General features: G+C 59.2%; 4 protein-coding genes across 4 annotated transcripts; 1 reads left to right on the top strand and 3 right to left on the bottom strand.

Annotated features, from left to right (window-relative positions):
- Nucleotides 1–175: 175 nt before the first annotated feature.
- On the bottom strand, nucleotides 176–2,489 carry BXZ73DRAFT_47180 (uncharacterized protein; the record flags this gene model as incomplete). The annotated part of the gene is made up of 2 exons (XM_048019832.1): nucleotides 176–2,119; nucleotides 2,439–2,489. The coding sequence occupies 2 exons, from the start codon at nucleotides 2,487–2,489 to the stop codon at nucleotides 176–178; spliced, it is 1,995 nt and encodes a 664-aa protein (XP_047877675.1).
- Nucleotides 2,490–6,247: 3,758 nt separating this feature from the next.
- On the bottom strand, nucleotides 6,248–6,868 carry BXZ73DRAFT_90061 (uncharacterized protein; the record flags this gene model as incomplete). The annotated part of the gene is made up of 4 exons (XM_048025494.1): nucleotides 6,248–6,501; nucleotides 6,561–6,674; nucleotides 6,723–6,775; nucleotides 6,822–6,868. 4 exons carry the CDS (start codon nucleotides 6,866–6,868, stop codon nucleotides 6,248–6,250), a joined length of 468 nt encoding a protein of 155 aa, XP_047877674.1.
- A 913-nt stretch (nucleotides 6,869–7,781) lies between these two features.
- BXZ73DRAFT_90060 (60Kd inner membrane protein-domain-containing protein) lies at nucleotides 7,782–8,576 on the top strand (the record flags this gene model as incomplete). Its single annotated transcript, XM_048025493.1, has 3 exons — nucleotides 7,782–8,079; nucleotides 8,100–8,227; nucleotides 8,280–8,576. 3 exons carry the CDS (start codon nucleotides 7,782–7,784, stop codon nucleotides 8,574–8,576), a joined length of 723 nt encoding a protein of 240 aa, XP_047877673.1.
- A 333-nt stretch (nucleotides 8,577–8,909) lies between these two features.
- Nucleotides 8,910–10,813, bottom strand: BXZ73DRAFT_90059 (protein prenylyltransferase; the record flags this gene model as incomplete). Its single annotated transcript, XM_048025492.1, has 7 exons — nucleotides 8,910–9,200; nucleotides 9,253–9,336; nucleotides 9,375–9,794; nucleotides 9,830–9,841; nucleotides 9,883–9,925; nucleotides 10,029–10,482; nucleotides 10,642–10,813. 7 exons carry the CDS (start codon nucleotides 10,811–10,813, stop codon nucleotides 8,910–8,912), a joined length of 1,476 nt encoding a protein of 491 aa, XP_047877672.1.
- Nucleotides 10,814–12,264: the final 1,451 nt, after the last annotated feature.

Raw genomic sequence — 12,264 nt, 5'->3', positions numbered from 1 at the left:
AGGGGGGAGGTGTAGTACGAAACCAGGACAGGGCTCAGGCGCGCTGGTATCAACTGCACGCACAGCGCGATGGGGATATATCTAAATGACGAGCCTGAACCATTATTAGGCAACGCCCATAAAAAGCACAACGGACATACGCACCAAACCCCGCCAAAACCACCATTATACAAGATCACCGCATTCGCCATCCTCCATCACCCTTCCGGTTCGCCCTCCCGACCCCACCGAATCCTTCGCGCACTACGAGCCACATCGCCGTGCACGACACGACGTCCTTGATCTCCTCCGCGGTCAGGACAAGGCCCTCTGGCGGGCCCATCGCGCCGTTCTCTTTCGTGCTCCCGAAGAACTTCATCCCACTGCCCACTTGCTTGCCCGTTAACGACCCTGGCCGCTCGTCGTTCACCGTCGCCGGGCGCGCGACCCCCGCCGGAGTGATCACCCGCTTGCGCACGCTCACCCGCTCGATCTCTATATCCGGCAGCGGGAACGGCACCTTGAGGAGCGCGACGACCTTCGGGTGGTGCGGGGTAGGTACGACGCCCGCGATCTTCACCTTCACATTCCCAGCCGAGTTCGTGCCTGCGCCCGCGGGCGCAGGCGCGAGGCGTGAACCGCCCAGGCGGCGCACGATGAGTGTGCACGTCCACGGCGTCTCCGAGTCCTCTGGATCGCTCTCGTCGCCGTCGTTCTCCAGCGTTGTCGGTGGGCTGGCCTTAGCCCGGTCCTCGTCCGAACCCCCGGCCCCAGTCCCGGGAGAGCCGGACCGGCGTGAGTCCATCGAGGCCCGTGTCGGGTGTGATTCGTGTATCGAGGCGCGCTTCTTCCTGCGCGTCGAGGGAGGATCTGAAATCACGACCTGCGGCGGAGATTGATGAAGGGAAGTCGTCGACTGGGCGGCGGATGACGCAGCGTAGCTGTGTCGTTTGGAACGTGAGCCTTCTTCCAACGTGTTCTCCCGGTGCCCTCGACGGTGCTTCCCGCGGCTCCATTCAAATCGGACCTCCACCATGCCTTCAACCGTGCCGGGGTTCGGGCCGGTGCGCGCAAACTTGTCCTTCATGCCGCTGAGGATCGAGTCGGGCGTGCCTTTGAGCCACTTCCGCACGACCCAAACATATTTCGTCGACCGCCCACGAGGGGGGTATGTTTGAGAGCTGAGAGTGGGCTGGAGGCCAAGAACCGGTGGCAGGAGGTATGTGCTACCGTCTCCTACGGGGGGTGCACCTTCCGACCCCGACGGCACTGACGAGTGACCGGATACGCCCAAAGAGGCTCCTCCGCCGAGCATTAGTGATGAACGACGATTCGGTCGCTGGTCGGTGGAGGGAAGCGGGGTTGCAGACTGGATGGGTGAGGGGGGCTGGGCGGTGATCGGAGGTAATGGAGACGGGGGAAGGCCGGGAGAATTTGTTGGCGAATCACCACGCCGTTTAAAGAGCTTGCCAAAAAACTTTCTAGAACCGGGCGTGTGCTTGGGCGTGGAAGGCGTCGCAGGAGTAACAGGAAGGGCGGGGGTGGCTGGGGGTGCGATGTGATGATGGTCGTCAGACGTGAACGACAGCCTCGAAGAGGCAGGCGTTTGGACGCCTTGGGAGAAGTCGGCGCTGGGGCGTGAGGCATGCTCATCGGGAAGAGCATTGGACGCGGCGTTTGGAGAAAAGCCGGGCAGCACTGTGGGGTTCCCGCCCTCACCCCATACCTCAATCGGCTCTAGGGTGGCGAGACCAAGAATCTCGAGGCCGCGTCGTTGGAACTTGGCAACTTTCGCATCTGTACCGGCGTCCAGGATGACGTTTGTGAGAACGCTGTGTGCTTGGAGGTTGTAGAGTGGGATGATCATCCGTCGGCCGGATGATGTCGTGGAAGTGGAGGCAACAGATGAGAAAGACGCCTGGGAGTAAGAGGAATACATCGAGACGTCGGAGCGATTCGAGCTTGTCCTCGTGAGCTGCATGTCCGGCGCGGGGTCTTCATCTGGTACCACGGAGGCCTCGCGTGAGCGACCACCAGTGGAGGAGCGGCTGAAGTCTCGGCTACTCGGTGGAACGAGTTGCACTTGGAGGTTCAATGGGTGGTTGGTTTTGGAAGGGGGTGGCCGGACAACAATGAAGGACTGCAAAGTAGCATCAGGACCTGAGAGGGAGAGAAATAAGGCGTGGAGAGGGCTGGAGGTTGAGTCCAGTGCCGCATGACAGAGACACGACACAAGGGTCGGGGCTCGTACTCGTGCGTAGGTGACAAGTTCAAGAGACATGGTGGGTTTGGGGAACGACAAGGCCGTCTGCGGATACAAATGGTGCGCATATAGGCCAGTCATTGTCGAGATGGCTCACAATTGAGCGAGATGTCTGGCAATGGAGAGGCAAAAATGCGCGGACTGGTCTAGAATCCCATCGCACATCCCCCGAGGCAGAAGGGAGGGACTGACGAACCTCGTTGGTCCTGTCCTTCTTCTTCTTCACTCCATGCTCATCGACGGTCATGTCTTCCGGTTCGTCGGCTTTGGTGGGGGACTCGCAGAGAGGCGGGCGCTCGGGTGGGCAGCGGGTTTGTCGCCGATCTGGAGGGCGGAGGGGAGGAAAGAGGAGATGGAGGAGAGCATTGAAATCAGGATGCGGTGGTGGAGGACAAGGAGTCGGAGGCGGCCGTTCTTTACTGCGTCATTCTCAATGAGCTAAGCGCCGTGATTCAGCGGCTGTGAACCCGCCCTCTGCCCGTCCTCCGCCGCAGCGACTGCGACGCCCCCGCGCGATCAACCTGCAAGCCCGCTGTGCCCGCGCAGATCAGAACGCGCTCTGCGCTTGACACCCAACGCACCCGCCGCACCCGCTGTCCTGCGCGTGCACCCATGGAAGGGCCAGGGACGCAGCGTCGCTCATGGTGCGCACCCTGGACCTCGGGCTCGCGCGCGCGCGAGCGCGATCTTGTCGCGCGACGACCGCCCAGCCGGCCGATCTGTTTCACCATGCGCCCGTTCCGGACGACCTCTCCGCTCGTGTGGCATTCCGGGCTCCCGGCAGACTGGTAGTGCTTCCTTGGCAGCGCGGCCTTCCCCCGGCGTGCGTGTACAGCCCGGCAGCATCTTCGGCAGGAATGCCCCGCACTCAACTCCTCAAGGCCTCAAGGTGCGAGCTCCCAGGCGGACCATCGGCCCTGCCTCTCGGAGTCCTGCTCCATCTCCTCGGACCGTCCCGTTGTTCGACATAATCACAACAAGCATGCACCGGGCCGGGTGAGAAAAATGGGAACGACCAGTGACCAATGCCAGCCCTTCGCGGCCCCCGCCGCCGGCCGCGTACTCTTACAAGCGCGACAAATCGTCTTCTGAGAGATGGCCAGGAATTTGATTGTCGAGCCGCAGGGGGCAGAACACCATTACTAGTTCTTTTCGGGGTGCTCTGCGTGCCGTAGGGCTGAGACGTATGGAGTCCTTTTACCTTCCGGGACGACCCAACATGATATACACAGCGGCAGCATCTCACATGGACGTCAGCTTATTTACGCTCAGCGATAGCTGGTGTCCACGCAACTTGATATTCGCACTTATCATTCCAGCCGAGTACACGACTCGTACACGTCAGTCCTCGGTCTCGGGCCTCATTCCGGCACGCGCCACCGAGAGGTGGCGCATTCCTCGAAAGCCATTACTGTCGTCGATCGACGTCCAGGCCTGACGAGCTTGACATCTCCGTCCCTGGCCGAATTCTGCCTAGAGGTGGGCAGGCCGCAGTGGCAAAGGCGAACGTTGGAAATTCTGACCGCGGGGCCGAAGGCCGAGGAACAAGGTCACGAAGCCCGCTCGAACAGCCTCCGCGCGCGTTGAGGCGATAGTCTTGGACGAGGTAAAAACGTTTGTCGTTATATGGTGCGACATGTCGGGTGGGCGTGATGGGCGGAAAGTACTGAGACTGGGAGAAAGGCATCGCCACCGCCTCCAAACGAAGTCACAGAAATTAGAATACGAGGTCGACGCCTGCGTGCCGAATCGACCTCGCCGAGACCAGATACGATCGATGTAGCTGCGCGGAGCGGATCGAGTCAGAGTATGCGTGCCATTACCAAACCAGTACCCACTAGACGTGACTGGTTCCTTGACGCTGTCCTTTCAGCAGTGCACAGAGCGCTGGTGCTTTGATGAGACTTGTTATGTCCAACGGAGAGACCCGCCGAGCGCAGTATCGACCACGAGCCTTAACGAACACTGACTGCGCGATTCCTTGTCACCTGCGGGTATGTCTCGCGAAAGTCATGATGGCTGCGGATAACACCTCAGTCAAACTCAGGTGATTAGGAAGAAGTAGAGGGACCCGACCACAAGATGTGCACTGCCTGAACCGCAGTTCAGCAGCACTACCAGACTGGAGCCGTGCTTTGATTGAGAACCATATGACGGCACAAAGCACAAGCGCAGGGGCTATGAAGAGTACGCACCCGTGGCGTAAGAAAATGATACCCATGACTTGCGTTCCTGACTTCCAAGTTCCACGAGACGCACAGACCATGGGACCCATGGCTGCACACTCGACGCCAAGCGCCAGAGTCCAACGAGATCGCATATCGGGATGTGCTGCGAAGCTCTGATAACGACACTGTTCTTCTCGCAGTGTGATCGCAGCGTGGACATGTTCGGTGTGGATCTTCGGAGTGTCCGGTCCGCCGATGTAGCTGCCAAGTGAATACGGGGGTCGGATGGTATTGGAGATGGGGCGCATATCCGGTCATTCGAATATTGATTACTCCGGAGGCCGAAGAAGCGAACCTGTTTGTGGGCTTGTGCACTGCTAGCGAGAATGGGCTGTGCGTGTCATCAACCTAGGTGGCCGACAACACCCAGTTGCGCTACACGCAACAACCCCAACACTCCTTGGTACCGTATGTGTGGGATCATAGGTCAGCAAGCTGGTCTGTCCACGTTAATCTAGGTCTCAAAAGGGCAAATAGATATCTGGGGCTCGTGCCTCCCGTTCATCCAGATGCGTAGCTATAACAGCCTTCAGCGGAATGGAGAAGATGCGGCGTTCGCCTGAGAGTAGCCGGTACTGCATTGAGCACAAGCGCAGTAAGTTTGTGCACATGCTACAATATGTAAAGACTTACCCGTGGTGCGCCTGGCGGTCGCCTGGCCGGCTCTGTGGTGCGGCTGGATGCGCCCGATCACCCGGAACCCCCGTCAGGCTCCCGGGCCCGGATTCCTGGTGCCAGATGGCCAGAGGATGCATCATGATGCGCATCTCTCGCCCGGCGCTCCCTGGTCCAGTCACAGCGACGGTCACATGGAGACGGACTCCACCGCCAACGCTCATTGCAATTGCGCACAATTGTAATTTACCAAACCTCTCTAATCATGAAGACGACAGAAGTCTGAGAGTGGTTGACGCTCCGCGTTTGCTGCATCTACAGATTGCACCGGTGAGACGCACAATGGGAGCGAAGCGCGTGTGACATACTCACAGAACTTCAGGGAGGCAAGTAAGAATCCGATTCGAGCACGGAGCTCAACCCTTCGCATCTTCGCGATGAAGGGTCCCGGACGCACTCCCTCCGTCGGTGGCGTCGGATTCCACGAACATTTCCGCGTCTGAGCCGCTTGGCGGCACAGCCCAGTGGCTGGTGTTGGATTGGCTCCGTTGGAGGCTCCAGCCTCCATCTGAGACCTCCGACGCCGCAGGATCTCGGGAGTCGGGACACGGTCGGAGACGTTGCAGACGGAAATGAGTGGCCACGCTTGCTGCGCACACGGGACAGATCCGTGTGGTTTGGAGTGAGGGTGGGCGTCGGTATAACTCGACCGGGGCGTTACATCTAGTCGCAGCCTTCGCCAATCCAGCCACTCGTCGGAGATCCATATTGTCGGACGCAGTTCACGTCTTCGTGGCAGCAGACCAACACATCCGCGGTGCGCAGCAACTGTGCTTTAGGTAACGACTCCTACACTCGACGTCAGCGCTGTCCATTGGCAGTCGGAATGAACGGGAAACGTCGCTCACAATGGGCGCGGCAGAGATTGGGGCTGGCGAGCATGTTGTCTTCAGGAGCTGCGGCATCACCCGGGACCTGAGCAATGGGCGAAAGATGATGAGAGTGAGCGTGTCTACAAATACATGGGATAGTTCACAGTGAAGTATAGTAGTGTATGCAGTGTATAACCGAGGCGGAGTACAGTGTCCGTATAAACTGCGTGCAGCTTAATCGGAATCCAGGATAGGAGAGGCTTCGAGAGAGGGAGAAAGAGCACGCACGATCAAACCATGAAGATGAGAACCAACAGGCCGACTTCAACCGTGAACACTATGAACGAGAGCAACGCGACAATCCATCCTGCTGTAACGAAGGGCCGCCCGAAAACGCGCTTGCCAGTTTGCCCTTTGGTTTTGATAGCATTGGCGAACGCGGTAGGGTTGCGATGGCGGTCCGCAAAATCGTGGCGAGAGTGGCGTTGGCGAAAGTATGCAAGGATAAAAAGAAGTCCGGCAAGGACTGTGTAGAGAATCCCAACTTGAGGAAGCGATGATTGTTTCAGGGGAGGGGAGATACGCGGGATAGCATACACTCACTCCGGAAGAACCTCCGGTCGAAGAGTCGGAGAATGGTGAGCGCATAACCCAACATTCCGATGGCACTCCGGCCATAGGCACCGTCAAAAGTCCTAGACCGGGCGCGCAGTTCGACTGTGAGGCGGATGTCAGCACAGCCCGTCCTCTGGGCTGGACACTCACCGAGTTCGTTTACATCTTGAGCTCGAAATGACTTGGACCGATGTCCACTGCATCTCGAGGTAAATTGTAGTGCAGTGTGGCCGAGACAAAGCAACGCACTGGTAGTATCGGTGACGAGAGTTGATATCGGAGCTCGGGGTGTCCATGAGGGTTTAGCTGGAGGAGTCGGTCGAGGAAGTCAGGGGTCAGGGATTGTCCAGCGTTTGGACAGAGGTGGAGAGGCGGGTGTAAAGGCCCGAGATTACTAGCACAGGTATATTTTGTGAAGTGTCGTAACAGCGTAGAGGCACAGTCAACGTGGTGGAGGTGACTGCAGAAGGTGAGGCCGCGGGACCAGCCGGACCGCCGCTAGAGGCACGTGGCTCCAAAAGTAGGAAGCGCCCACAGCAAGGCTCACGCTCGAGGCCGTTCTCAACCTACAGTTACATCCTCCCCTTCCTCTTCCTCCTGGTACCTGGTGGGGTCACGTTAGGATGTACATGCGCGTTGGAACTACGGGCCAGCTTAGAGCTGTAGGGCTGAGGTGAGTCCTCAATCACCACATGGAGGCGTGTCCTCACGAGGACTTCCAGAGCACGAGCTGTGCCCACTCCCTCATACCGTTCACTGTCCACGCTCAGGCCAGGCAATTCCGTGAGTCTCGCTCCGCGCTCTCACACCATCGACGTGTCTTATGCAGCCCAGTGCTTCCCGCTCAGGCGAAGCGGACTGCCCGTTGAGCTCCGGAGCGTGCAGCTCAATGCCTCCCGCCCGCTTTCACTTTGGGGCTGGGGCGGGTCCAAAGCCCCCGCTGTATCCACACCCGCACCTCCACCTGTACCAGAGCAGGCTCCCCCGGCACCAGAAGAGGTCGTAACCTCATCAAGTATGTCCGCAGAGGCTTCCCCAGCCGTCGACGCTGTCCAAGATGTCCCCGTGGAAGCCATCTCCCCCACCGTCATCTCGGAAGCTCTCCCGACCGAGGTCATCGCGTCCATTCCATCATCGGTGCACCTCGGAGACCTTGCCGCGATGGGCCTCACGAGCTGGTGGTGGCCTCCCGGTATCATTCGCCAGGTCATGGAGGGTGTAGCCGTCGCGGGTGTGCCGTGGGGCTGGACGATCGTCGGCACGGCGCTCGCGGCGCGCGTCCTCCTCTTCTACCCCACGCTCAAGTCGATGCAGAGCGCGGCGCGGATACAGCCGTACCAGGAGGACATCAAGAAGGCGCGCGACGCGATGGAGGCCGCGCGGCAGAAGGGGGACATGATGTCGGTGCAGGAGGCCACGATGAGGATGCAGATCATTTACGAGAAGGCGAACGTGAGCATGCCCACCATGTTGCTCTCGTCGGTCATCCAGGTCCCCGTCGCCCTCGGTGTCTTCTTCGGCGTCAAGTCCTGTGCGACCTCCCGCTTCTGCAGCTGAAGACGGCGGGCTTGCTGTGGTTCACGGACCTCACGATCCCGGACCCGACGTGGGGTCTTCCTGCGATGGCGACCGCGTTAATCTTCACCCAGATCGGGGTAAGTATCAGTGCTTGGCCATGGGCTCGGCTGATCGCGTCCCGTCTTATAGCTCTCCAAGCGCGACGCCGCGTCGGCCATGTCACCACACGCCATGAACGCCCTGCAGCTCCTCTCGCTAGTATCTGTTGTCTTCATGCAACAGCTTCCCGCCGGCTCGGCTCTCGCCGTTCTCGTCGGTGTCGTCGGGACCATCATTCAGACTGCGATACTACGCATGCCTGCAGTCCGTCGCCGGGTTGGGCTGCCCATTGTCAGCAAGAAGACGCAACACCCGTCGATGCTGCAGTCTGCGGTCTACTACAAGAACCGGCTGCAGGCGCGTATCGCGGAAGTTGAACGTCGATGAGGCAGAGAGTGGCTGAAGACAAAAGGGCTTGCGGGCCGGGTATTATACGCTCGTTGCTAATTTAGTAGATTAGACCACATCTCACTACTCGCATCTTTGACCTGTCGGCTTTAGGCATGCATTATCGAGAAAGGACGCGCCTCGTTGATGCGATGGATGTAAGTATACAGGTATGGCAGCGTGCGCTATCTGTGGTACACGCTCTACGGTATGACAAGAGAAGGCGGAGATGAATGTGATACGGACAACAAGACGTAAGCAGCAGAAAAGTAACTAGTCAACACTGTGCTGGAAGGAAAAGACGAGTGAGCATACCGCATCCCACGGAAACAACTAGAAGGGGAAGCCTCCTTGGCGGAAGTGAGCACCACCACCTCCGAACCCGCCGCCGCCGAACCCGGCCCCACCGAACCCAGCACCACCGAACTGGGAGAAGCCCCCGCGCCCCCCACTGAAACCAGCACCGTGGAACTGCGCGAAGAGCTCGGAAAGGTCGACGTCAGGACCCATGCCGCCAGGACCCTCCTCGTCATCCTCGCCCAGGTCATATCTCTGCCGCTTCTGCGGGTCGGAGAGGATGGAGTGTGCTTCCGCCACGAGCTTGAACTTCTCTTCGTCGCCACCCTGAGAGCAGAGTTGTCAACACACGGCCTTCATGAGCGTGAATAGTACATACCTTATCTGGATGGTGCTTCAGACTCTCTCGCCTGTAAGCCTTGCGAAGCTCCACTTCCGTGCAAGTGCGCTCGACACCGAGGATCTTGTAGTAATCTTCGACTTGCTCCGCTTGAGCGCGACCTCCGCCTTCTTCAGCTCGCCGCGAAGCGCCTTCACGTCCGCATCGCTGCCCTCCATTCCCGCCTGCTCGATCGCGCTTTTGAAGTCCGCAATGGCATTGTCGTACTCCTCCAGGTGGAGGTGGATCCGGGCGCGGGTCCGGAGCGCCTTGAAGTTCGTTGCGTTCAATACCAGCGACGCCTCAGTGTCCGCGAGCGCGTCCTGGTGCCGGCCGAGCTTGACGAGTGTCGTGGCACGGTTGGAGAGCAGCAGCGCGCGTAGCGGTCCACCGTCGCCTTCACGCGAATCCGAGCCGATCCGCTCGAGTGCGTCCCCATACCGCGCGACGGCGTCGTCCAGGCGGCCCGTCTTGAACGCGACGTTGCCCTCGTCCTTGAGCCGTTCAACGTCCTTGATCCGCTTGCGCAGCTTCATCGCGGCCTCGTGCCAGGGTCGAGTCGGAGGGCAGACTGCACGTGTTGCGTCGCCTGCGCGGTTTGCAGGTGAGGAAGAGGAGCAGGCCGCGTACGGTCATCGCGTCGGGGGAGTTTGGCTCTATCCGCAACGCGTCACTGGGATGGCGGTAAATGTCTTGCATACAGATAGTGATGGGGATCGCGTCTTCCAGCGCACAGTGGGACAGCGCAGACGGGGTTCGAGGGGGAAAGTACGCACTTTGCAGCCGTGCCCGCCGCGTCCCAGTTCTTCTTCGCGATCTCAAGCTCCACCCTCCATAGCCGCCATTGTAACGGTACATCCCCACCCTCGCCGTCGATAACTTGGATGCACTTGTCAAGTGCGAGCCGCGACATGCCCCAGTCTTTCCGCTCGCTTGCACCCTCGAAGTTTCGTAGATGGGCCTCGAGCTCTAGTACCCGTGTTTGGAGCTGGAGAGCGGCGGAGTTGTTGGGTTCGATTGCGAGAACTGTGCGCAGGGTCGAGAGCGCGGGTGCCGTCGATCCTGTGGACAGCTGGCAGCGCGCGAGACGGACAAGGGTCTTGGGCGAGGGCGCATCGGTCTGGAGGGTGGTTGCTTGTTGACAGTCGGCGAGGGCAGGCTTGAAACGTTTCAATGCCATGTACGCCGCTGCACGGTTTGTCCAGAATGTTGGCTCGGAAGGCCGCAAATCTGCACGTACGAAACGAACGAAAGAATGAGATGACGTTCATCGGGTATTGAAGTAGAAGGAGAAGCGAGTTTGCGCTCAGACGACACTCAGCGGCAATCTACCGAGATATCCCTTGCCGCACCCCGGTCATCAAGACACGAATCAAAACGCAGACATACCGATAGCTCTGCTGTAATGCTCGATGGCCTCCTGGAAGCGTTTGCCCTTAAACGCAGCGTTGCCCTTCTCCTTAATTTTGTCGGGATCAACCTCTTCCACAGGTTCTGAAGGCGTGCTGGACCCGGGTGGAGTGTCGCTGGGGACCTCAATCGCATCTTGCTCGACATCCATGCTCTTCTCGCTTCTGAATAGCAATGCACTCGCGGGTGAGCGGTGCCACTAGGCGAGATACAGAGGTGAGGCAACATACACGCTTGCGGACCCATTGGCGGTGCCATTAGCTGGGGCGGCGCCGTTGGCCTGTGCCCGCTTTTTCGCCTGCTTGTTCTTCTTATTGGCCATTACGCGCGGTGGCTCAGAGGGGGGAGGAAGGGGGTGCGGGAAGGTCGGGTGGTCGTCGATTGCAGGCGAGCGCGAATGGGCGCCTGACGACAACTAGCTATTGTCGCTTATTCAAACTTTTAGATTTCGAGTAAGATCGAGAACCTTCTACGCCTACAAAGTGGGCTTACGCCACCAAACAATGCTCTGGACATATGTACGATGTACGCCTTTGCCACACTTCTCTTATTTATCGCACACCTTGATGACTATCTTTCCTACGTGCTGCTGGCTTGACTGGTATTCGTATGCCTCTTTTGCGTGCTCGAAGTCGAAGACCTTGTCAATGACAGGGCGGAGCTTTGTCGCGGCGATGAGCTTGTTCAGGTTCTCAAATCTGTGGATGGAAACCGAGTCACGAATCAACAAGATACCACTGCAGCAGAGATCGTCTCCTACCGAACGCGCGAACCAATCAGATTACCACGAAGAGCGACCGCTTTCCCGAGAAGGAGGATTGGAAGCCCACTGAGGTCGACCTGCGCCTCAGCAGAGTATTGCTGTATCACTGGTATCAGCATGCGACTCAGATGTGGAGGACAGAAAGGACTCACCCCCGAGAGGAACCCGAGCAGGTGTATCTGGCCCCCATACCTCACCGCGTTCACCGACTTCAGCAAGGTATGCGGCCCACCAACCTCGACGACATGGTCGACTCCCAGCCCGCCCGTGAGGCCCAGCACCTCACTGTCCCAGTTCGGATTCATTTTGTAATTGATTACGTGCGCCGCCCCCAACTTTTTGCGTGCTCGAGTTTCGCATCGGACGAGGACGTGACGATGACCGACGCGCCCATCGCGACGCCGATTTGCAAGGCGAAGGTGGAGACGCCCCCGGTACCGAGGACGAGGATGGTATCGCCAGCTTGACGGGTACGCCGCTGTCGAACGTCATGTAGACCGTCACGGCGGCACAGGGGAGGGTCGAGGCTTCTTCGAAGCTAAGGTGGTCGGGGATCCGTACTAGCGACTGTGGAGGATGTGAGGAGGCCGCTGGTTGTGAAGAGGACAAGCCGGACTGACGTGAGCAGGGAGGACCTTGTACTCGGTCAGGACTCCATCGATGGCGCCCCCGAGACTGGTGGCCTTGATCTTCTCCGTCACGTCGCCGAAGACGTGGTCGACGGCGAACGTGGAGGACACGCGATCGCCGACTTTCCACGCCGTAACTTCTTCTCCGACGGACACGACCTCGCCTGCCATGTCGGAGCAGGGTATCGGGTTCTCCTTCTGCGTGAACGG

This window comes from Epithele typhae (genome assembly GCF_022376455.1).
Source record: "Epithele typhae strain CBS 203.58 chromosome Unknown BXZ73scaffold_25, whole genome shotgun sequence".
NCBI classification, from domain to species: domain Eukaryota; kingdom Fungi; phylum Basidiomycota; class Agaricomycetes; order Polyporales; family Epitheliaceae; genus Epithele; species Epithele typhae.
The sequence above is the reverse complement of the archived record's forward strand: the minus strand, read 5'-3'. Positions and strand labels throughout refer to the sequence as shown.